The 23,830-nt window shown below is 44.7% G+C and overlaps 2 protein-coding genes across 5 annotated transcripts in view; one reads left to right on the forward strand and one right to left on the reverse strand.

Moving 5' to 3' along the window:
* The first annotated feature begins 1,358 nt into the window (after window positions 1-1,358).
* Window positions 1,359-23,830, forward strand: part of KDM8 (lysine demethylase 8) — a 49,101-nt gene continuing 26,629 nt past the window's right edge. Inside the window, exons 1-5 of one of the 4 annotated variants that reach the window (XM_056539296.1) lie at window positions 1,359-1,490; window positions 14,742-15,249; window positions 16,176-16,258; window positions 16,387-16,547; window positions 17,401-17,533. In XM_056539296.1, the coding sequence (XP_056395271.1) occupies window positions 14,811-15,249; window positions 16,176-16,258; window positions 16,387-16,547; window positions 17,401-17,533 (816 nt within the window). In that variant the 5' untranslated portion in view covers window positions 1,359-1,490; window positions 14,742-14,810. Of the gene's footprint in view, window positions 1,491-1,514; window positions 1,570-14,741; window positions 15,250-16,175; window positions 16,259-16,386; window positions 16,548-17,400; window positions 17,534-23,830 lie in introns of those variants that run through there. The other 3 variants (XM_056539293.1, XM_056539294.1, XM_056539295.1) reach the window with 3 other exon arrangements.
* LOC130290993 (uncharacterized) lies at window positions 6,133-11,384 on the reverse strand. The gene is made up of 2 exons (XM_056539292.1): window positions 9,449-11,384; window positions 6,133-6,402 (listed from the first exon to the last, which is right to left on the reverse strand). The coding sequence occupies exons 1-2, from the start codon at window positions 10,890-10,892 to the stop codon at window positions 6,392-6,394; spliced, it is 1,455 nt and encodes a 484-aa protein (XP_056395267.1). The 5' UTR covers window positions 10,893-11,384; the 3' UTR covers window positions 6,133-6,391.

A 23,830-nucleotide genomic window follows, 5' to 3' on the forward strand; every position in this document is an offset into this window, starting at 1 on the left:
CACTTCTTTCTCCCCATTTCTGCGTGCAATTCCGCACGAAAATAAAATAATTTTTTCTGCCAGTAAATTTTTCGGCGTGAATTACTCTTGATTTACTCCGTGTGAACGCACCCTAATAGTATCACTAAAAGCTTGTTCTGCAAAACACAAGACTAGATTCAGCTTTGAGAAGGAATTTGGTACTTGATAAACACCCTAAGGGCTTGTTCACATGAGCAGATTTACTGGTAAAGGGTAGCTCCCACCATCCTATTTTTTTTTCTCTGTCCCTGCCTATTGCCAATCTTTCCCTAACCCCCTCTCTGCTTTTAATAAAAATTTTTACTATATTAAAAATAACTTTTTTTCTGCCTGGCAGTGTGCTCACTACCAGGCAGACTTCCCCAGCAGGCACCACGTCACTGTTGCCTGCTGGGGGGGACTTCCGCACTTAGTTCATCTACACAGGGTGCCTCCAGCTGTTTCACCACTACAACTCCCAGCTTGCCCTGACATCTATTGGCTGTCAGGGCATGCTGGGCGTTGTAGTATTGAAACAGCTGGAGGCACCCTGTGTAGATAAACTATTAGTTAGTTACAGGCGGCGCTAGCCCGTTCCCTCCGTCCCCCCCGCGCCATACCCCGTTCCCTCCATCCTCACTACACTTACTGCAGAGTCCGGCAGCGGGCGTGCAGGGACAGCGGCGGCAATGTGCGGGAGGAGTGGCCTCCCAGCCAGTGGCCGGGGAGCCGATGCGCTGGCTCCCGCCTGTCTAATTGACAGGCAGGGAGTGAGTGCAGCCTAACTGAAAAAGGACTGATTGCCACTCCAAAATCAGTCCTTTTTCAGGCGTGACGTCACGCCAGGCTGGAGCCGGCCACTAGGAGGGAGACCCCAAATGTAAATTAAACCATTTTAATAAAAAATAATAATAATAATAAAAGTATATTAGAGAAACTTGCGGGGTGCTTCCTGCCACAGACCCCAGTGGAGTCAATAGGGACTGTGGTGGATTTTCAACAGCAGAAATCCACTGCTGAAAACCTGCAGCTTTTAGGGTAGGTTCACACGTACGCAGATTTGATGCACAGGATTTCTGCTGCAGATCTCAATGTAAACTAAATGACTGAGCACAGCTTCTAATCTACAGTTACAAATCCTGCGCATCAAATCTGTGCCCGATCCTGTATGTGTAGTGTTCCCAATCCCAGTGCAGCCCTCTACTAGAGATAAGTGCACCCTGAGTATGCCCCAATCTCTCCAGAGCATTACAGAACAGGATTCCTAGTCCACACAGGGTCATTATAGTGTACAGGGGACACCATACAACCTCTAGCAGACTCAAACTCCTCTCTGCTGAAGAGAAACCCCAGGAAAAGAGCCGACTGTGAATAGCTCCTCCCGCGCATGAGGCTGGTCACATGTGCATGACGTCATCAGAGCTTCTTCAGCCCTCTTGGCAGCAGGAAATCTACTGTGTCGTCGCTGCTGCATTACTGCCGTAAGTGGGGTGAGTGAGGACTGAATGACTTCTGTGCCGTTCTGATTTCCACGTGTATGTCTAGAGTTACAGAGGGGACGTTATCATTGTACGTGTACATCTTTGTTTACCACTGTATACCTGTCATGTGTACATTTATCAAAAAGGAGCAGGTTCTTCATAAATTGTGAAATAGCTTACATCTAAGTATGTTGTCTGGACTGGAGTCAAAGTGCGCAGTCATTTTCAGGATTTTGCAAAACTATGCAGCAAATGAAAATGTTCATAGTTGATAAATCAGCTACCACTGCAAATTGGACTTCATCCCACCGCTGGGGACCCCCGCAATCTCCCTGCTGAACCTGGCGTTCATTTAGAGCAGTGGTCTCCAACCTGCGGACCTCCAGATGTTGCAAAACTACAACTCCCAGCATGCCCGGACAGCCGTTGGCTGTCCGGGCATGCTGGGAGTTGTAGTTTAGCAACATCTGGAGGTCCGCAGGTTGGAGACCACTGATTTAGAGTGTGGGGTGCAGCGCTGGAGGCTCGTGACATCATGGTCACGCCCCCACAATGCAAATCTATGGGAGGGGGCGTGGCAGCAGTCATGCCCCCCCCTGCCATAGACTTGCATTGAGAGGGCATGGCTGTGACGTCATGAGCCTCCGCCCCGCATCACCAGTCATGCAGCACGGAGCAAAGTTCGCTCCGTGCATCGGATGTCTAGGGTGCCGATAGGGAATAAGATGTCTAGGGGCAGAGTACCCCTTTAAACTATTAATGTCATTCAAAACAACTTTTGACATGTTGTCCAGATACATCTAAAGTTGAGGATTGCTTTTAATTGTCTTAATTGTGAGATATTAGCCAGGGAAGCGGGCAGCATTGTGCTCCACTCCCTGGCATTGCAATTTATAAGGTTAAAGGGGTAATCCAGGAAAAAACTTTTTATATATATATATATATATATATATATATATCAACTGGCTCCAGAAAGTTAAACAGATTTGTAAATTACTTCTATTAAAAAAATCTGTATCCTTTCAGTACTTATGAGCTTCTGAAGTTAAGGTTGTTCTTTCCTGTCTAAGTGCTCTCTGATGACACGTGTCTCGGGAATGATTCAAACTTTTATTAGGGAAGGGGTTAAATCACATTTATTAACTTTTATTTTTACACTTTTTTTTTTTTGAATGTTCTAGCAATACACTGATCACTTACCCTGATCAGTGCTATGCCATAGCATTGATCAGTGTTTCTGCCTCTTGACTGCTCCTGCCTGTATCTCAGGCACGGAGCAGTCATTCGGCAATCGGACAGCGAGGAGGCAGGTAGGGATCCTCCTGCAAGCTGTTAGGCTGTTCGCCGCGTCTACAACGAGAGTAAACATTGCCGGTTAGCTCAGTGGTGTTGTTCAGGACCGCCGCTGTGAAATCTGAAACTGAGCTAACGGCAATGTTTACTTTCATTGTAGACGCGGCGACCAATTTTGATCACCGCGTCTAAAGGGCTAATGCTGGACATGTGCCTGATCGGCGATGTCCGGCATTAGCTGTGGATCCTGGTTGCTTATAGAAACCGGAACCCACCGGGTATGATGCGTGCTCATCTGCTGAGCGTGCTTCATACCTCAGGAGCCACAAATGGACGTTAATGTACGTCCATTTGCGGTAAAGGGTTAAATAGCCTAGGGTGCCCTTATCGCACACCTTTTTTACAGTTTCTTGACATGCCCTCCCATTTACAAGATGTGTAGGTTTATAGTTTGTCTGACATTTGAGGGAATCAGTCATATGGGTGTGAACTTAAAGGGGTACTCCGGTGAAAATCTTTTTTTCTTTTAAATCAACTGGTGGCAGAAAGTTAAACATATTTGTAAATTACTTCTATTAAAAAATCTTAATCCTTCCTGTACTTATTAGCTGCTGAATACTAAAGAGAAAATTATTTTCTTTTTGGAACACAGTGCTCTCTGATGACATCACGACCACAGTTCTCTCTGCTGACGTTATTATAATAATAATAACGCTTTATTGTTGTCCTTAGTGGGATTTGAACCCAAGTCCACAGCACTGCAAGGCAGCAGTGCTAACCACTGAGCCACCATGCTGCCCTTAGCATACATCTGCTATGCATGGTTGCTAAAATGGACAGAGATGTCAGCAGAGAGCACTGTGCTCGTGATGTCATCAGTGTTCCAATAAGAAATGAATTTCCTCTGTAGCATTCAGCAGCTAATAAGTACTGGAATGATTAAGATTTTTTAATAGAAGTAATTTACAAATTTTTTTCTGCCACCAGTTGATTTAAAGGAAAAAAGGTTCTCACCGGAGTACCCCTTTAATTTTAGTAATAGAAATGAATATGAGATAATGGGTGGGATTATACAGTCAGGAGGGGTTTATAAGGCATATACACATTAATGTACAACAGTCACACCCCCTGACAGTATAATTCTGCCCGTCACCTAATCATTAAAATCATTTAATCCCAATATTAAAATTGAGTTAACGCCCATCTAACTGATTTCCTGAATTGTCAGACAAACTATAAACTCACATACCTCGGGAATGGACGGGTGTAGGAATTAAATGTAAAGGTAGGGTCACACATGACGTATTTTGCTGCTGCATTTTTACCTACCCATGGACTTCAATGGGTAGGAAAATACGCAGTAGCCAAATACGGCTTGTGTGACAGTACCCAAAAAAGGTAGGGTACCCTGATCACATCAGTTATTTAATTATGGTAAAATCTCATTTTTTGGGGTTGCCCACTGGTCCTTTTTTCCCCCATTTTTTTCAAAAAAAGTTTAAAAATTCTGCCTATTTTGGATTTTGAAAATAAACAAACATCTACGCTGCAATATTGCCTCTGGTGTCCTGCAGCGATCATCTTGCTGCAGCGTGACTGAAATCTTCGTAAGCACCAGGGCCCAGTGTGTCTTACTGTAGCTCCACAAATCGCTGGCTCAGTGAATCGGGGGACACCCCTGCGGCCAGTGATTGGTTGAGCTGCAGTATGGCACACTGGCCTTGGAGCTTCCATAGACAACTCACACTGGAGCTGCAGGAAGATGCACAACGGGAGTGCTGGACATAAGTAGATGTGTGTGTGTGTGTGTATACATATATATATATATATATATATATATATATATATAATCAATGGTCCCTCAACATACGATGGTAATCCGTTCCAAACGGACCATCGTTTGTTGAAATCATCGTATGTTGAGGGATCCGTGCAATGTAAAGTATAGGACAGTGGTCTACAACCTGCGGACCTCCAGATGTTGCAAAACTACAACACCGAGCATACCCGGACAGCCGTTGGCTGTCCGGGCATGCTGGGAGTTGTAGTTTTGCAACATCTGGAGGTCCGCAGGTTGTAGACCACTAGTATAGGAAGTTGTACTCACCTGTCCCCGCCGCTCTGGACCGTCACCCCTGCCCTGGATGTCACCTTCCATCGATGTCGCCATGTCCCCGGGGTGTCCCTGACGGTCCGGCAAGGCCTCTGCTTCCCCGGCATCCTTGCTCTTCGCCGCCGCCATCACGTAGCTACGCACGCCGCTCCTATTGGATGACAGGACAGCGTGCGCAGCTACGTGATGACGACGATGGAGAGCGCCGACGATGCAGGGGATCCCGAAGAGGATGCGCCGGAGCCCCGAGGACAGGTAAGTGATCGTCACCGGAGCACACGGGGCACCGTAAACGGCTATCCGGTGGCAGCCATCACATGTTGAAATTATCATATGTCGGGGCCATCGTAGGTCGGGGGGTCACTGTATATAAATGGAAATCCAATGCAGCACTCCAGTAGAGTAAAAAGATGAAGTTTATTCCATCAACAAAAATGTGCAAAGCAGCAACATTTGAACTCACTTGTGATTATTTATCAAGCAGACCGCTTCATTAAGACTCAGAAGGGAATTGAATCGTTGTTGCTTTGCAACTTTTTTGTTGATGAAATAAACTTCACCTTTTTACTCTATTGGAGTGCTGCATTGGATTCCCATTTTTTTGTACTTGTGGGAGACTTTGGGACCTGGTCTCTGTCTCCATGCTTGTATCCGCTTTGCTATGAACAGTTGTTTGAGGATTTCCCACCTCATTTGAGTGCTGCTGCTTTTATTGAATTAGAAAAAAAAAACTGCAGCAGTCGGGGTTCTCCTTTAATGGGAGCGGGTGTGTATTCCTGCAACCTGGTGGGTTTAATGTAAATTGGAAAACCAGATAGCTCAATGTTAAAATCTGTAATGGGATATCACAGATCCCCCATCATAGTATGAAAACTCAAATATAAACCTGGGGTATGACTTACAGATTTAAAATTCACTCTAATTGGGTATATTCAGATAAAAAACATATAACGCCTACTACACAAAAAAACAAAACTCTCTTGTGACCGCAAAGAAAAAAAATCACAAAGAATAGAACAAGAGATGTATAACGTCCACCACCTGGATTATGGCACATATATAATTGTCACTTCAATAGTCAAATATCAGTGACTTATTGCACATAATTGAGAATTTTCCTATCCTAAGTGACGGAAAATTGGGATTTTATTAAAGACAAGACGCGAGTATTATGCTAATTAACTTCTTTACTGAAAACTCAGCAGCTAGTATGTAATGTAAGTATTAACAGAAAAAATACTTTTTTACAATATAACAAAGGGTATATGAACATGCAACCTAGGGTGCAACCTAGCATGAAGTCCCGTGACATTAGCCAATCAGACTGTAGTACAGATGATAAAGGTATCCCACACACAGGTATCTCCCTTCTTCTTTGCGGAAACCATCCATTGGCAGAAATTACAGGAAGTTGATCACGAAGATAGTGTAGGAGGAATGGAAGTCGAAGGAATGTGGATCCTGTGAAGTGACGTCAAAGTTGATGACTAACGGAGAAGGGATCCTATTGTGGAGCTGTTGAATAGATAGAAATACATGTTATAGGGATGGGTTTTAGGGAGGGATAATACTCGCGTCTTGTCTTTAATAAAATCCCAATTTTCCGTCACTTAGGATAGGAAAATTCTCAATTTTATGGCAAGACAAGACGCTTCGTATTATGCTAGTTCAAAGCTTAATCGAAATAATCATACAAGTACATAAAATGACTAAATAAATAATAATAATTCTTATCACAATAATAGCATAGATACATGAGATTCAGGTCTAAAGTAAAAGGTTTTAAAAGTAGAGTCAGAGGACCAATTGGCCGCTTTTAATAGATCCGAGAGAGAAGCGCCCGATTGGAAAAGTTTGGTAGAGGCTGCACTTCTGGTAGAATGAGCTGTAAATTTGGAAATATCAATACCAGCCAGGTGCATGGTTTGTTTAACCCATCTAGCCAGAGTAGGTGAGGAAACTGGGGCGTGAGGTTTACAGAAAGAGATTAATAATTGGGAAGAAGATGGAACTCGAAGAGATTCAGTTCTGGATTCGTAAGAACGAAGACAGCGAACAACACAAAGTTTTTCATTATCCGGAAAGGAAGGGTAAAAGACGGAATGGAGATTCGTTTTAGTACGTCGGTAGATAGAGAAAGTAACACCTTGAGGTGTAAATTGTCTGTGAGAAACATCTAATGATTTAACATCCGAGACCCTTTTGACGGAGATAAGGCACAAAAGGGTAGTAAGTTTAAAGGATAGTAATTTTAACGATAAATTATCATTATCGTCCCAGGAAATAAACATATCAAGTATGATGTTTACATTCCAAGTAGAATTGTATTTAGGAAGAGGAGGTCTACGAAAACGTATACCTTTAAGTAATTGACAAACTAAAGGATGCCTACCCACTGGGATGGAATCTATAGGAAGGTGTCTAGAGGAGATCGCCGAGCGATAAAGATTAATTGTTCTATAGGCTTTACCAGCATCAAATGATTCTGATAAGAAATTTAAGACATGGGAAATAGATGTTCGTAAGGGATCCAAGTGTCGTTGATCGCACCAATGAGACCAAAGTCTCCAGGCTGATCCGTAAGCTGATTTGGTACCCGGAGCCCATGCATCTGAAAGGATGTCTTGAGTCGATCTTGAAAACTGGAAATCAACTCCTGGTGACCCGAAATCATCCAAGCCACCAGAGGTAGATGGCCCGATAAAATCAGAGGATGACAGTTCCCTTGAGGATCTAGTAAAAGATCGGGGGTGGAGGGAAGGAGACGGGGTAGGTCTATGAGCAGGTGTAAGATTTGGGGAAACCAGGATTGAGTTGGCCATAGGGGAGTTATAAGAACCAGAGTGGCTTTTTGGATCGAGGTTTGAAAGAGAACTCGAGGGATTAGATTGAACGGAGGAAATGCATATAGGGTTTCCTGAGGCCATGACTGCAGAAAGGCATCCACCCCTAGAGCTTCTGGATCTGGACGCCAACTGAAGAACAGAGGTAGTTGGGTATTCAGGCGGGAGGCAAAAAGGTCTATGTGAAGAGGGCCCCATAGAGAATTGATTGATTGAAAAATCGAAAGAAGGAGCTTCCAGTCGCTGGAGTCCGTGAGGTAACGTGAATACCAATCCGCTACTGAATTGGAAATCCCTGGTAAGTATTCCGCCTTCAGGATGATACTTCTGTCTAAACAGAAATGCCAAAATTCTTTGACAGAATCTGCAAGAACTTTGGAAGTCGTACCTCCCAGGTTGTTGATGTATTGGACAGCAGAAATGTTGTCCATACGAAGGAGGACACAACAATGGGAGGAATTTTTTGCAAAACTTTTCAATGCAAAAAATCCTGCCAGAAGTTCCAGACAATTTATGTGAGATTGAGATTCCGTCGGTGACCATTTCCCTCCTGTGGAAAGAGAACCGCAGCGAGCTCCCCATCCGGAAAGACTCGCATCCGATTCTATAATTATGTCCGGATTTGGATGGAAAATTGTTTTCCCATTCCACGACTCTATGTGAGTGAGCCACCAGAGAAGTTCTTCTCTGGCTTCTGAAGATAGTGGAATTTCGTCGGAGTAACCGAGACCTTCCCTTAGATGACGGATCTTTAAGCGTTGAAGAGCCCTGTAATGGAGGGGAGCTGGGAAAATGGCTTGAATTGAGGCTGATAAGAGGCCTACTATCCGGGCAATTGTCCTCAAAGAAATTATATCCTTGCGGAGAATTTGTTTGATCTCCTTCCGAATGGTTTTCAACCTCCTCGGAGGAAGGCTCAGAGTGGTCAATTGAGTGTTGATCATAAAGCCTAGGAACTCTAGGTCCTGAGAAGGAACTAAGATTGATTTCTTGTAGTTTATCAGAAAGCCCAGATGAATCAGAAGAGAGAGAGTCCAATCCAAGTGGAGCAAAAGTAACTCTTTTGATTGGGCCATAAGGAGAATGTCGTCTAGATAGATGATAAGACGAACTCCTCGACTTCTGAGAGACGCTACTACCGGTTTCAATAGCTTCGTAAAGCACCATGGGGCTGAAGATAGGCCGAAAGGAAGGCAAGTAAATTGCCACTTTTGGTTTTCCCAAAGAAATTGTAGGAACATTTGGGAAGAAGCATGGATTGGGACAGTGAGGTATGCCTCTTTTAAGTCTATTTTTACAAGCCAATCGTGTTGTAGTAGGATGTCCCTTAGTAGATGAATGCCCTCCATTTTGAAGTGGTGATAGATTACTAAATTGTTCAAGAGTTTCAAATTGATCACTGGTCTGTGTCCTCCATCTTTCTTTTTTACCAGAAACAAGTTGCTGATAAAACCTGGTGATTGGTTTGGAATCGGAATAATTGCCTGTTTGGCAAATAAGTCTCTGATTTCTTGATCTATAAGGGTTTTGTCTGTTTGAGAGAATTGAATCGGATGTGGTAGATAGGTTTGGATAGGAGGAGAGACAAATTCTATTTGATAGCCTTGGACCGTGTTTAGGATCCAAGAGTCGGACGTAATCGTAGTCCAATTGTGGGAAAAATACAGGAGTCTTCCCCCCAGTGGAATATTTTGGGAAGAAGACTGAGGAAGGCTTACCTGTGGGAGGTCTTGAACGAGGAAATCCTCTGTGACCTCTGGCTCTCCATGGTCTGCCCCTGTATGGAAAGAAGGGGGGAGGGGGGGCGGAGGAGTGGCCTGAGGATTGTGATGTATGGGAGTAGGAGCCTCTGTGATATTGACTTTGAGAGGAACGGCCGGAAGAGCGGCCCCGACCTCTTCCAGCCTTCCCAAAAACTCGTTGAGAAAAAACTTTTTTCATTGAAACTTGGGCCTTATTCAGAGATGAGAATAGGCCGACATATTTATTAAGCTCTTTAATGAAATCATCTCCAAAGAGCATGCCCTTGGTGGGATTTGGTGGTTCTACTGTGGCCAAATTGGTTAGCTGGGGGTCTATTTTTAACAGAATGGAGCGTTTACGCTCGTTAGAGAGGGAAGCGTTAGCATTCCCGAAAATACATATGGCCCTTTGGGCCCACCCTTTAAGGGTTTCAGGATCCACCTGTGTATCTGAAGTGGATGCCTCTTCTGCTAAATTTAAAATTTTTGTCAGAGGACCCAATAGGTCCATCAACTTGTCCTGACAGGACTTGAAACTTCTATCCACTCCCTTTTTTGGGTTGTTACCGGTTTTAAAGAGAAATTTTGCAATGAGTGGATCTAATTCTGGGGTGTGAGAGGCATTGTTTGGCAGAGTTGGTCTAGGACATTCTGCTTTTAGTTTGTTACGGGACGGTTTGTCCAGAGGCTTGTTGGCCCATTGTGAAATGAATTCGGCTACCTTTGTTTTTGGTAGCCATTCCCCAGAACGTGGATGACATATTAATGCCGGGTCAAAGTATGTGTCACCCGATTCAGTTAAATTAGTTTCTTCCTGACTGCCAGGGTCATCATGATTGGCATCACTGTCCTCCGAGACATATAGTATCTCATCAATGTCCCCAATGTCTGAGTCAGCTGACTCTTCAGATGAGGATACCTTGAAGGAGTTTGGCTTAGCTCTGAAGCTAGACTTCTTAACCCTGCTGGATTGAGCTTCCTCACGGGTTGAGGGTACGTCTTGTGGTTTGTGTGAACCACCTGTGCCAGAGGCTTGAGTAAATTCTGCATTCTGAGAATGTGATAAATCTTGGCGTACTCCTGAGGTATTTTTACCTTGTCTAGCGGAGTAGGGGCCGTCAGTAGAATGCCTTCTCTTAGCCTTTGCCTTTCCTGGCCCCTTAAGTCCCTTAGCCAATTGGGACACGGACTCCTCTGGGGACCAGAATTGGTCCGAGGGAGTTAAGGGAGGTATAGAGCCCATGTTTGAGGAATTGGAGCGGGCTATGGCCAGTGACACTGATTTGTCAATAGAGCCCTGCAAAGCAGAGACTGCGGATTGTACCGCTACATTAATGGATTTAGAAATAGAAGCGTCCACCAGAGATTGTAAATTCTCTGGGAGAACAATTTCTGATGGAGTTTTATTTTCCTCAGACATTTTTCAAATAACTGCAGAAGAACACAACAAAAATTATCTGTAAGGGTATAATTAAGGATTAAAACTAATAGACAATTAAATTGAATATAGGAACAATTAAAGATAGAGTCAGTTAATATTATAAGAGAGATATGAGGTTACAATAATGATAAAAGATGAAGAACTATGTATATTGAATACAGCCACCGGGTGGCAGAATAGGATAAGAGAGGAAAGAGAAATACTGTTTCAGAATGAATTTCTATTTAAAAGACATAAATTGTACAATTAATAGGATACAGTGTGAGGAGAAAATACACGTCCTGCAGGTTCTGTCACTCTGAGGAGAATGACGAGATCCCGAGAACGCCAGACAGAGGACGACCTCTCTGTCAGCAAGTCTCGCGAGACTTGCGTGAGCGCCGGAGAATACAGGGAGCGCTCGGGCTGCGATAACGGCGCGAAGAGAAGAAATAGGAATATTGTGAGGTAAAGTAAAAAGGGGGGGGAATGAACCGGGGGGTATGGAGTTATAATGAGAACCGGAATAACCGTGGAGAAGCAGGGAAAAGCGATTAGAATATGTGGAATGAAGGATAATCGCAATGAGAATAAAATAATTATATAGAACTAGATATGGGAGAAAGATATTGATAAAAGGAGAAAAGAAAAGGAATGACAATTTATTAATTAATTAATTAATTAATTAATTAATTAATTAATGAAATAAGCAATGGAAATAATATTAGTGTTTTGAGAGAAAAGAAAATACTTATCTTAATCACTCTGCTGAGCAGCAAAGAAGAAGGGAGATACCTGTGTGTGGGATACCTTTATCATCTGTACTACAGTCTGATTGGCTAATGTCACGGGACTTCATGCTAGGTTGCACCCTAGGTTGCATGTTCATATACCCTTTGTTATATTGTAAAAAAGTCTTTTTTCTGTTAATACTTACATTACATACTAGCTGCTGAGTTTTCAGTAAAGAAGTTAATTAGCATAATACGAAGCGTCTTGTCTTGCCATAAAATCAGTTGTCACTCATTAGTCAGTTATCAGTAACCCATTACATGAACATTTTTAAGGGCTCATAAAAAAAATGATATATATATATTAGGACCTAGGGAAGAAATAGTGGATTTCAGTATAGGGAAGACTGATGTACCGCTATCCCTAAACGCCCTATTATTCCCTATAATGTAGTACAGGCCTGGCTCCTAACCGCACCTTCCCCAAGCTGTGTGGCACGTAGCTGGGGCACTCGCCCTAATAAGGATGACCCCCGTGCCTCAGGAACCTGTTCCTGTCAGTAGTGTACACAGTCACTGGGGAAAAGAAATGCAAATGTGCATGTACAAAAGTGCGAATATAAAAAGTGTCTTTAAAAAATAAATAAATACATTTAAGATACCAAAAATGACTGCATCCAGTAACGTATATAACCTGTCCTCCAACGCAGCGTTTCCCTTCTCTTAGCTCGTCAGGAAGACATATTCACAGGCTGTTACATCTCAGCAATCAAAAGTTTTGATCGGTTGGGGTCTGGGTGCTAAGACTCCTACCTGTTGCTAGGACAGCTGAGCACCTATTTTCCTTACAATCTCCTTAGAGGCTATTCACATGGCAGAATTTCCTCCGGCAGAATCTGCCAGCAGAAATCTGCCTGAAGTGAAAGCCCGGTACACTTCTATGGGTTTCCACAGTCCCGTTGACGGAATTCCGCTAGTGAAATTCCAAAGTGTCAACAGGAGTGCGGAAACCCATAGAAGTGTACCGGGCTTTCACTTCAGGCAGAATTCTGCTGGCGGATTCCACCGGTGGAAATTCTGCCATGTGAATAGCCCCTTACTGCAGGACTCACTTACTGCTCTAGCAGTCAGTGGAGGTCTCAGCACCCAGACCCCAAACAATCTAAACTATTAAAAGTTTTTTTTAAATGACAGGAACACTTTAAAGACTGGCATGTGAGACACTGGTTTTAACCCCTTAAGGACCGGAGGTTTTTCCGTTTTTGCATTTTCGTTTTTTGCTCCTTGCCTTTAAAAAATCATAACTCTTTCAAATTTACACCTAAAAATCCATATGATGGCTTATTTTTTGCGCCACCAATTCTACTTTGTAATGACGTCAGTCATTTTGCCCAAAAATCTATGGTGAAGCGGGAAAAAAAATCATTGTGCGACAAAATTGAAAAAAAAAATGCTGTTTTGTAACTTTTGGGGGCTTCCGTTTCTACGTAGTACATTTTTCGGTAAAAATGACACCTGATATGTATTCTGTAGGTCCATACGATTAAAATGATACCCTACTTATATAGGTTTGATTTTGTCGGACTTCTGGAAAAAATCATAACTACATGCAGGAAAATTAATACGTTTAAAATTGTCATCTTCTGACCCCTATAACTTTTTTATTTTTCCGTGTATGGGGCGGTGTGAGCACTCATTTTTTGCGCCGTGATCTGAAGTTTTTAACGGTACCATTTTTGTATTGATAGGACTTATTGATCAAAAAAGTGACCAAAAATGCACTATTTTGGACTTTGGAATTTTTCTGCGCGCACGCCATTGACCGAGCGGTTTAATTAATGATATATTTTTATAATTCGGACATTTCCGCACGCGGTGATACCACATATGTTTATTTTTATCTTTATTTACACTGTGTTTTTTTTATTATTGGAAAAGGGGGGTGATTCAAACTTTTAATAGGGGAAGAGTTAAATGATCTTTATTCACTTTTTTTTTTCACTTTTTTTTTGCAGTGTTATAGGTCCCATAGGGACCTATAACACTGCACACACTGATCTTCTATGTTGATCACTGGTTTCTCATAGGAAACCAGTGATCGACGAATCTGCCGGATGACTGCTCATGCCTGGATCTCAGGCACTGAGCAGTCATTCGGCGATCGGACAGCGAGGAGGCAGGAAGGGGCCCTCCCGCTGTCCTGTCAGCTGTTCGGGATGCCGCGATTAGCCGCGGCTATCCCGAACAGCCCGACTGAGCTAGCCGGGAACTTTCACTTTCACTTTTAGCCGCGCGGCTCAGCTTTGAGCGCGCGGCTAAAGGGTTAATAGCGCGCGGCGCCGCGATCGGCGCTGCACGCTATTAGAGGCGGGTCCCGGCTTCACTATGACGCCGGGCCCGCCATGATATGACGCGGGGTTACTGTGTAACCCCGCGTTATATCAGAAGAGCAGGACCAAGGACGTACCGGTACGTCCTTGGTCCTTAAGGGGTTAAAGGGGTATTCCAGGCAAAACCTTTTTTTTATATATATCAACTGGCTCCGGAAAGTTAAACAGATTTGTAAATTACTTCTATTAAAAAATCTTAATCCTTCCAATAGTTATTAGCTTCTGAAGTTTCCTGTCTAACTGCTCAATGATGATGTAATGTCCCGGGAGCTGTGCATGATGGCAGAATATCCCCATAGGAACTGCACAGCTCCCGGGACATGAGTCATCAGAGAGCAGTTAGACAGAAAACAACAACTCAACTTCAGAAGCTAATAACTATTGGAAGGATTAAGTTTTTTTTAATATAAGTAATTTACAAATCTGTTTAACTTTCTGGAGCCAGTTGATATATATAAAAAAAGTTTTGGCCTGGAATACCCCTTTAATACATTCCCACTTTGTGTAGTGATATTTTACTATTTTTAAATCTTTGCTTGCTGTCAGGAAATGGAAGCATTCTTATTGAATTCCAGAGGCTGAAAACCCATCCAGCTAACATAGGTGCATAGCCCATTACATGAAGGAGCTCTAATACACTGTAATGAGCCATGAAAGCTTCCATTCTCTGACCGTACACCTCTGGTGCAAAGTTTATTTCAATCAATATATTTTGCTTCCTTTCACAGGTGTGGTCATTGCTTTGTAGGAACCAGATATGTAAGTCTTGATACTTAGAGATCCACCAGGCAAAGCAGATGGAGAGCTCATTGTGGTCCCAGATCAGGTCTATTATGCCTCCTAGTCTTGAGGGGTTCTTTCTGGAGCTGGGCCCAGAAGTTGATGGAGCCATCCTTACATGTATGAAGGAGGCGGCAGCCTGTATCTACACACATGACCTGGAGCAATGTGGACAGCTGGGGGAGCTGATTATGGACTATAGCTGGGAAAAGCTGAATGGCCGTAACTGGAGGGATGTGTCCCGTGATTGGAGGACTACATATTCCTATGGCTGCCTGTTTAAGGTTCTTGGAGGCTGTGGAGGACTGGTTATCAATAAAGAAGAGGTTCTGCGATTGTGTGACATGTCATTGCTCTTGGGAGCTGAGATCATGAGCAATGTCATAAGTAAAATAGTCCAGATTTTGAATATACCCCTTCACAAGGACTCTGTGGAGACCCAAGAGTGTACAACAGGTATATTGTCCATAGAAATCCGTTGTTAGATCTGCACAACCTTAGGCTGCGTTCACATCACGATTTCTCCATCCGACTTGAGTAAATGATTTTATAACTTAAAGGGGTACTCAGGTGTTTAAACATCTTATCCCCTATCCAAAGCATAGGGGATAAGATGCCTGATCGTGGAAGTCCCACCGCTGGGGACCCCCGGGATCATGCACGCGGCACCCCGTTTGTAATCAGTACCCGGAGCGTGTTCGCTCCGGGACTGATTACCGGCGAGCCAGGGCCGGCGGCGTGTGACGTCACACTCCGCCCCTCAATGCAAGCCTACGGGAGGGGGCGTGATAGCTATCACGCCCCCTCCCGTAGGCTTGCATTGAGGGGCAGAGCGTGACATCACATGGGGGCGGAGGCATGACGTCACACGCCGCCCGCCCTTCGGTCGACCATAATCAGACCTGGAGCGAACACGCTCCGGGTTTGATTACAAACGGGGTGCCGCGTGCATGATCCCGGGGGTCCCCAGTGGCGGGACTCCCGCGATCAGGCATCTTATCCCCTATCCTTTGGATAGGGGATAAGATGTTTAAGCACCGGAGACCCCTTTAAAATCGTATGAAATCGTATATAAAGTCGGATCCATTACACACATCCGATTTGATCCGCATCCGATTTCACACGATTTTTGTTCAGGTCTGAAATCGTGGTCAAATCCGATTCAGCACCTGCATAGAATGCGGGCTGCTGCAGGGAGATCGCGGGGGTCTCAGCGGTGGGCTCCCCGCGATCAGACATCTTATCCCCTATCCTTTGGATAGGGGATAAAATGTTTTTGCCCTGAATACCCCTTTAACTTTTAGTTTACGAGTTAAAATACTTTTGGTTCATGCCATACCTTAATGTTATATATATATATATATCTTGGTCTCCTATTGCAGCCCTGACTCACAAAAGAGAAACGATGAAGAGAAATACACAGAAAAATGAGCTGGAAACAGAATCAACGGCCAAGATCCCAAAGGTAGTTACGGTAGTCTTAGATAACTGGTGTCTGTGTCTTATGTGTATTATTTATTATGGAGACATTACCTGTGCATTCCACACTAAATGATACTCCTATAATAACATGGCGGTTTTTATCCTGTACAGAAAATACCCTGTTCACCAACTCCAGTCTTGTGTGTAGACACCACAATTCCAACTGTCCGCTGCCCTTCACTGGAACACTTCAGACACAATTACTTGATACCACAGAAAGCTGTAATACTAGAAGGTGTCATTGATCACTGGCCATGCATGAATAAATGGAGGTAAGATAATACTATGGACATCTATATTGCTGTGCAGCTTGATTAGTAGTGTTATTCCAGCTATACATTGTGGGCTCCTGCTACTAAATTCTAGGTTAAGGACATTGGTGCCTAAATCATGCATGTACATCTATATACATACACACATGGCCTGAACATACAATGGTCTTTTCTGGACCATTGTAACTTGAAACCAGACTCAACATACAATGCTACAGACAGTCCAGATCAGCAAAACATGTCAATGGCTGGAAGAACTGACCAATCAGAATGGGCATTTCACTGGTAAAACACCTGTATTACTGAAGTTTATGCACTGACTAGATGTCTGGTAGCGCCCCCTACAGTACAGGATGGTACTACATGTTCTGTACTACACTTAACCTATTCCACAGTTAACTTCTCCTTTGGATACCAAGTAAGGACGGCTCCATTTTACTTTTTAAGGACATTGTGTGTACTGTACAGGACCCTGAAGAAGCTCCTGTCCTCTACATAGACAGTGATTACAGCTCCTAGCAGCTTTCTTACTTTTATATGTAAGGACTTGCTTTATCTATATTAGTTATCTACTTATTTTTCTTTAATTCTCACTTTTTCCTATTTTTGGATCACATTTTGGTGGCTTTAGAACCAATTACCAGGTTTCCATAGAGTTATGGACTCAACATGCAATGGTTTCAACATACAATTAATATTGTAACTTGATGGGCCACTGTATATACAAGGGCCCTAATATCCATGTCTTACATAATAGATGTTACATAGGTGGTGATGCAGTGTGCTTGAAATCATGTGGTAGTTTACATCAGTAGATGTGTAGCTCATTATTTTTGTATATATATCCAAACAGTGTGGAGTATATAAAGAAGGTAGCTGGTTGTCGTACTGTACCTGTGGAGCTGGGATCTAGATACACAGATGCTGAGTGGTCTCAGAGTTTAATGACTGTAAATGAATTTATCAATAATTATATTGTGGACCAGGTAGGTAACACAAACTATTCATCTACCTATTCTTGATTTGATTGCTGAACAACTGACTGTACAAGTATGCTCCAGTGTTCCACAATACACTGATGGGCTATTCAGCCTGATCTGTCAGACTTCCTGTAAACTAAAAAGAAAAGATACATTTTAAAGGGGTACTCCCCTGGAAAACATTTGTTTTTAAATCAACTGCTGCCAGAAAGTTAAGTGTTAAGCCTAATTGGCTTTATTTGTGGGAGTGGCGTGGGGTATATAACCACCCCTCTCCCACAGCTAGGGGTGTTTGTTACGTTGGTGGTAGTGCTCCAAGTAGTCTACCGTGTTAGTTCATGCGTCCCGGAGTAAGAAGTTGGTGGTTAGTGTTTTTTCTATCCCCCGTCCTCTGCGAGGTGTCTCAGGTAAGTTCCGGTTCATTGCTCCCCATTCGTTCTTTGTTTTAAGTAGTACAGGGTACTGCTCACCCCCCGGCAGGGTCGCCTCTTCCCTGCACTCCTACCGTGGCGCCGCTCCCCGGAGTCCGGGTTCCCCCGGGCAACCGTGGGGCTTCGTCCCCTACCTTCTCCTGCTCCGGCCTGTAGGTGCCCGCCGGCCCGGGGTGAGGCGTCCTCGTGCCAGGCCCGATGCTCCGTCCCTCGCTTCGCCCGCTGTCCTCGCTCGGCGGCATAGCTCTGGGGGCGGGGTTTCGTGGCCCCGGCTGATGACGTCACTCCCCCGGGCCGCCTCACGTCACTTGCCGGGGGGAAGCCGGCCCGGGTACGGGCGCCGGTCGTTCGTCCTCCCGCCGGGCCTCGCGCTCTTCCCCCTCACGAGTCTCCCGGCATGTCTTGGACGTGACGGGAGGGGGGGCTTCGGGGTCCCGGCGGGCGGGGCATGCGCCACCGGCGCCACTTCAGGCAGTGTCTCCTCCGAGCCTCCCGCCGGCCCTCCCCGCTGCTACACGCTGTGCGGGCGGAGGGGGAGTTGGCAGAGCAGTCCGGTCTGGGGGCTTGGCGGCGAAAAAAGCCCAGTCCCAGTAAAAAAAAAATGGGGAGAAGGGAGACAATGTTTAGTCCTATGTATGTGCATGCATGTTATATGGTCCAAAGTCTCACCCTTGCCCACCAGGCAGATGCTCACCTGCACTGGGCCTCAGTGGGTTCTGTGGGTGCAGGGTGGGGGGCTCAAGGGGGGGGGGAATTTTTCTCACTCGGGGTCTACACGTCACTCTACTACCTTCGTGAGTCCTTGGGGGGGGGGGGGGGGGGCGGAGGGGTCTTCTCACCGCCAAACCCTGCACAGAGCACACCCCTGTACATTCTCCTTAGCAGCAGGCCAATAATGCATGAACACTTAATTCTCCAGATTGTTGCTTGGTTTCCTTGGTTACCAAAGCCCCCACAAGTGGCTTTCCTTTCAGCTTTCAGCTCAAGGTATTGGGGGAAAACAAAACAACAAATGATGTTGGTTAACCACTTAAGGGCCTAGGGCGTATGGATACGCCTCGACGTCCTGGTACTTAAGGACCCAGGGCGTGTCCATACGCCCGTGGGAATTTCGGTCCCCGCCGGGCGGGGACCGGGCCGGGGTGACTGCTGATATCAATCAGCAGGCACCCCGTGCAAATGCCCAGGGGGGTCATCAGACCCCCCCCCCCCGTCGGCGATCGGCGCAAATCGCAAGTGAATTCACACTTGCGATTTGCGCCGATTCCGGGTCATACGGGTCTATTGTGACCCGGTGACCCAGAATAGAAGGGGGATAGCGGTTGTCTAAGACACCCACGATCCCCCTGTAGGCATAGGAGTGAGGTGGCAGGGTTGCCACCCCTCCTATCCCTGCTATTGGTCTGCTATTGATCGTCAGAAGCGACGACCAATAGCAGACCGGGGGCGGGGGGTTAACTTTCGTTTTCCCCGTCCTGCCCACCCACAATAGGCGGGGCAGAACGGGGAACCGAAGGGGACCGGGTGCCGACGTCCACTTACCCGTCCGGAGGCTGCGGCGACGTTGATCGGCGGGCGGCGTCACGTGCGTCTGAAGAGGACGGCTGCCGGGATCCTACGGAAGCCGGTAAGTAGATCTGGAGGGCTACAGTCTGAGACCGTGGTCTCTAACTGTAGCCCTCCAGATGTTGCAAAACTACAACTCCCAGCATGCCCAGACAGCTGTTTGGGCATGCTGGAATATGTAGTTTTGCAACAGCTGGAGGGCTGCAGTTTGAGACCACTATACAGTGGTCTCTAAACTATATCCCTCCAGATGTTGCAAAACTACAACTCCTAGCATGCCCACATAGCTGTTTGTTGTCTGGACATGCTGGGAGTTGTAGTTTTGCAACATCTGGAAATCCACAGTTTGGAGATCACTGTGCAGTGGTCTAAAAACTGTAGCTCTCCAGATGTTGCAAAACTGCAATTCCCAGCATGCCCAGAAAGCAAACAGCTGTCTTGGCATGCTGGGAGTTGTAGTTGGGTACCTCCAGCTATTGCATAACTACATCTCCCAGCATGCCCTTCGGTGATTAGTACATGCTGGGAGTTGTAGTTTTGCAACAGCTGGAGGCACACTGGTTGGAAAATATTGAGTTAGGTAACAGAACCTAACTGAAGGTTTTCCAACCAGTGTGCCTCCAGCTGTTCCAAAACTACAACTCCCAGCATGCACGGTCTGTCAGTACATGCTGGGAGTTGTAGTTTTGAAACAGCTGGAGGTTTGCCCCCCCCCCCCCCCCCATGTGAACATACAGGGTACATTCACATAGGCGGGTTTACAGTAAATTTCCTGCTTCAAGTTTGGGCTGCGGCAAATTTTTTGCCGCAGTGCAAACTCCTAGCGGGAAATTCACCGTAACCCACCAGTGTGAATGTACCCTAAAAACACTACACTATACTAACACCTAATAAAGGGTAAAACACTACATATACACCCCCTACACTGTCCCCCCCCCCCCCCCAATAAACAATTTAAAACGTCTTGTACGGCAGGGTTTCCAAAACGGAGCCTCCAGCTGTTGCAAAACAACAACTCCCAGCATTTCTGGACAGCCACTGACTGTCCAGGCATGCTGGGAGTTTAGCAACTGCTGGAGGCACCCTGTTTGGGAATCACTGGCGTAGAATACCCCTATGTCCACCCCTATGCAATCCCTAATTTAGTCCTCAAATGCGCATGGTGCTCTCTTATTTCGGAGCCCTGTCGTATTTCAAGGAAACAGTTTAGGGCCACATATGGGGTATCTCCGTACTCGGGAGAATTTACACTACAAATTTTGGGGGGCTTTTTTTCCTTTTACCGCTTGTGAAAAGGAAAAGTTGGGGGCTACACCAGCCTGTTAGTGTAAATTTTTTAATTTTTTTACACTAACATGCTGGTGTTGCCCCATACTTTTTATTTCCACAAGCGGTAAAAGGAAAAAAAGACCCCCAAAATTTGTAACGCAATTTCTCCTGAGTACAGAAATACCCCAGATGTGGGCGTAAAATGCTCTGCGGGCACACAACAAGGCTCAGGAGTGAGAGCGCACCATGTACATTTGAGGCCTAAATTGGTGATTTGCACAGGGGTGGCTGATTTTACAGCGGTTCTGACAAACGCAAAAAAAAAAAAATACCCACATGTGACCCCATTTTGGAAACTACACCCCTCACCAAACGTGACAAGGGGTATAGTGAGCCTGAACACCCCACAGGTGTTTGACGAATTTTCATTAAAGTTGGATGGGAAAATGAAAAAAATTTTATTTTTTCACTAAAATGCTGGTGTTACCCTAAATTTTTCATTTTCACATCGGGAAATAGGAAAAAAGCCCCCCCAAATTTGTAAACCCATCTCTTCTGAGTAAGAACATACACCATATGTGAATTTAAAGTGCTCTCCGGGCGAACTACAATGCTCAGAAGAGAAGGAGCGCCATTGGGATTTTGTAGAGAAAATTTGTCCGGAATTGAAGGCCACATGTGTTTACAAAGCCCCCATAGTGCCAGAACAATGGACCCCCGACACATGTGACCCCATTTTGGAAACTACACCCCTCACGTAATGTAATAAGGGGTACATTGAGAATTTACGCCCCACAGATGTCTGACAGATTTTTGGAACAGTGGTCCATAAAAATGAAAAATAAACTTTTTCATTTGCACAGCCCACTGTTCCAAAGATCTGTGGGGTGTAAATACTCACTGCACCCCTTATTAAATTCTGTGAGGGGTGTAGTTTCCAAAATGGGGTCACATGTGGGGGGTTCCACTGTTCTGGCACCACGGGGGGCTTTGTAAACGCACATGGCCCCTGACTACCATTCCAAACTAATTCTCTTTCCAAAAGCTCAATGGCGCTCCTCCTCTTCTGAGCATTGTAGTTCGCCAGCAGAGCATTTTACGTCCTAACATGGGGTATTTCCATACTCAGAAGAAATGGGGTTACACATTTTGGGGGTAATTTTCTCCTATTATCCCTTGTAAAAATGTAAAATTTAGGGGAAAAACTGCATTTTAGTAAAAAAAAAAAAAAAATTTCATTTACACATCCAACTTTAACGAAAAGTCGTCAAACACCTGTGGGGTGTTAAGGCTCAGCGGACCCCTTGTTACGTTCCTTGAGGGGTGTAGTTTCCAAAATAGTATGCCATGTGGGTATTTTTTGCTGTTCTGGCACCACAGGGGCTTCCTAAATGCGACATGCCCCCAAAAAACCATTTCAGCAAAAGTTGCTTTCAAAAAGCCAAATGTGACTCCTTCTCTTCTGAGCATTGTAGTTTGCCCACAAAGCATTTTACATCCTAACATGGGGTATTTCCATACTCAGAAGAGATGGGGTTACAAATTTGGGGGGGCATTTTCTCCCATTACCCTTTGTAAAAATGGTAAATTTGGGGGAAAAACTGCACTTTAGTGAAACATTTTTTTTTTCATTTACACATCCGAAAAGTCGTCAAACACCTGTGGGGTGTTAAGGCTCACTGGACCCCTTGTTACGTGCCTTGAGGGGTCTAGTTTCCAAAATGGTATGCCATGTTGGGGTTTTCTGCTGTTCTGGCACCATAGGGGCTTCCTAAATGTGACATGCCCCCCAAAAACCATTTCAGCAAAATTCCCTCTCCAAAATCCTATTGTCGCTCCTTCCCTTCTGAGCCCTCTAGTGCACCCACCGAACACTTGACATACACATATGAGGTATTTCCTTACTCGAGAGAAATTGGGTTACAAATTTTGGGGGGATTTTTCATCTATTACCCCTTGTAAAAATGCAAAAACTGGGTCTACAAGAACATGCGAGTGTAAAAAATGAAGATTTTGAATTTTCTCCTTCACTTTGCTGCTATTCCTGTGAAACACCTAAAGGGTTAACACACTTACTGAATGTCATTTTGAATACTTTGAGGGGTGCAGTTTTTATAATGGGGTCATTTGTGGGGTATTTCTAATATGAAGGCCCTTCAAATCCACTTCAAACCTGAACTGGTCCCTGAAAAATTCCGATTTTGAAAATTTTGTGAAAAATTGGAAAATTGCTGCAGAACTTTGAAGCCCTCTGATGTCTTCCAAAAGTAAAAACACGTCAATTTTATGATGCAAACATAAAGTAGACATATTGTATATGTGAATCAATGTATAATTTATTTGGAATATCCATTTTCCTTACAAGCAGTGAGCTTCAAAGTTAAAAAAATGCAAAATTTTAAATTTTTTCATCAAATTTTGGAATTTTTCACCAAGAAATGATGCAAGTATCAACAAAATTTTACCACTAACCTAAAGTAGAATATGTCACGAAAAAACATTCTCTGAATCAGAATGAAAGGTAAAAGCATCCCAGAGTTATTAATGCTTAAAGTGACAGTGGTCAGATGTTCAAAAAATGGCCGGGTCCTTAAGGTATATTTGGGCTGGGTCCTTAAGGGGTTAAAAGAAATATGTACACTCATATGTATGTACTTCACAAACACATACCCACTGATCCATGTTATCTCACCACTTGTTTGATTCCACTGTTACTCGTGCACACACTGACGCTGCTACTGACACGTCTTCAGAGCCTCGCGCGTCCTCTCACCCACCAAGTTCCTCAGGTCTGACTCGCTTCAGTCAGGGTCCTGGTGAAGTCTGTTGTTCCTGACTCTGCTTCAGTGCAATATGACCTGTTACACATAGGCAGTGGGTCAACCGTTTGGCTGACACGTCTTCAGTGGGGGCCCCTGCTGTTCTGACTCTTCTTCAGCGCAACAGCGTACACTTAGTCTCATCACTTCTACATGCACATATCATGTCAGGCACTCAGCTGCCATTTTTTCTCTCCCGCTTTACCAAATATTTCCCT

This window comes from Hyla sarda, chromosome 9 (genome assembly GCF_029499605.1).
Source record: "Hyla sarda isolate aHylSar1 chromosome 9, aHylSar1.hap1, whole genome shotgun sequence".
Lineage (NCBI taxonomy): Eukaryota > Metazoa > Chordata > Amphibia > Anura > Hylidae > Hyla > Hyla sarda.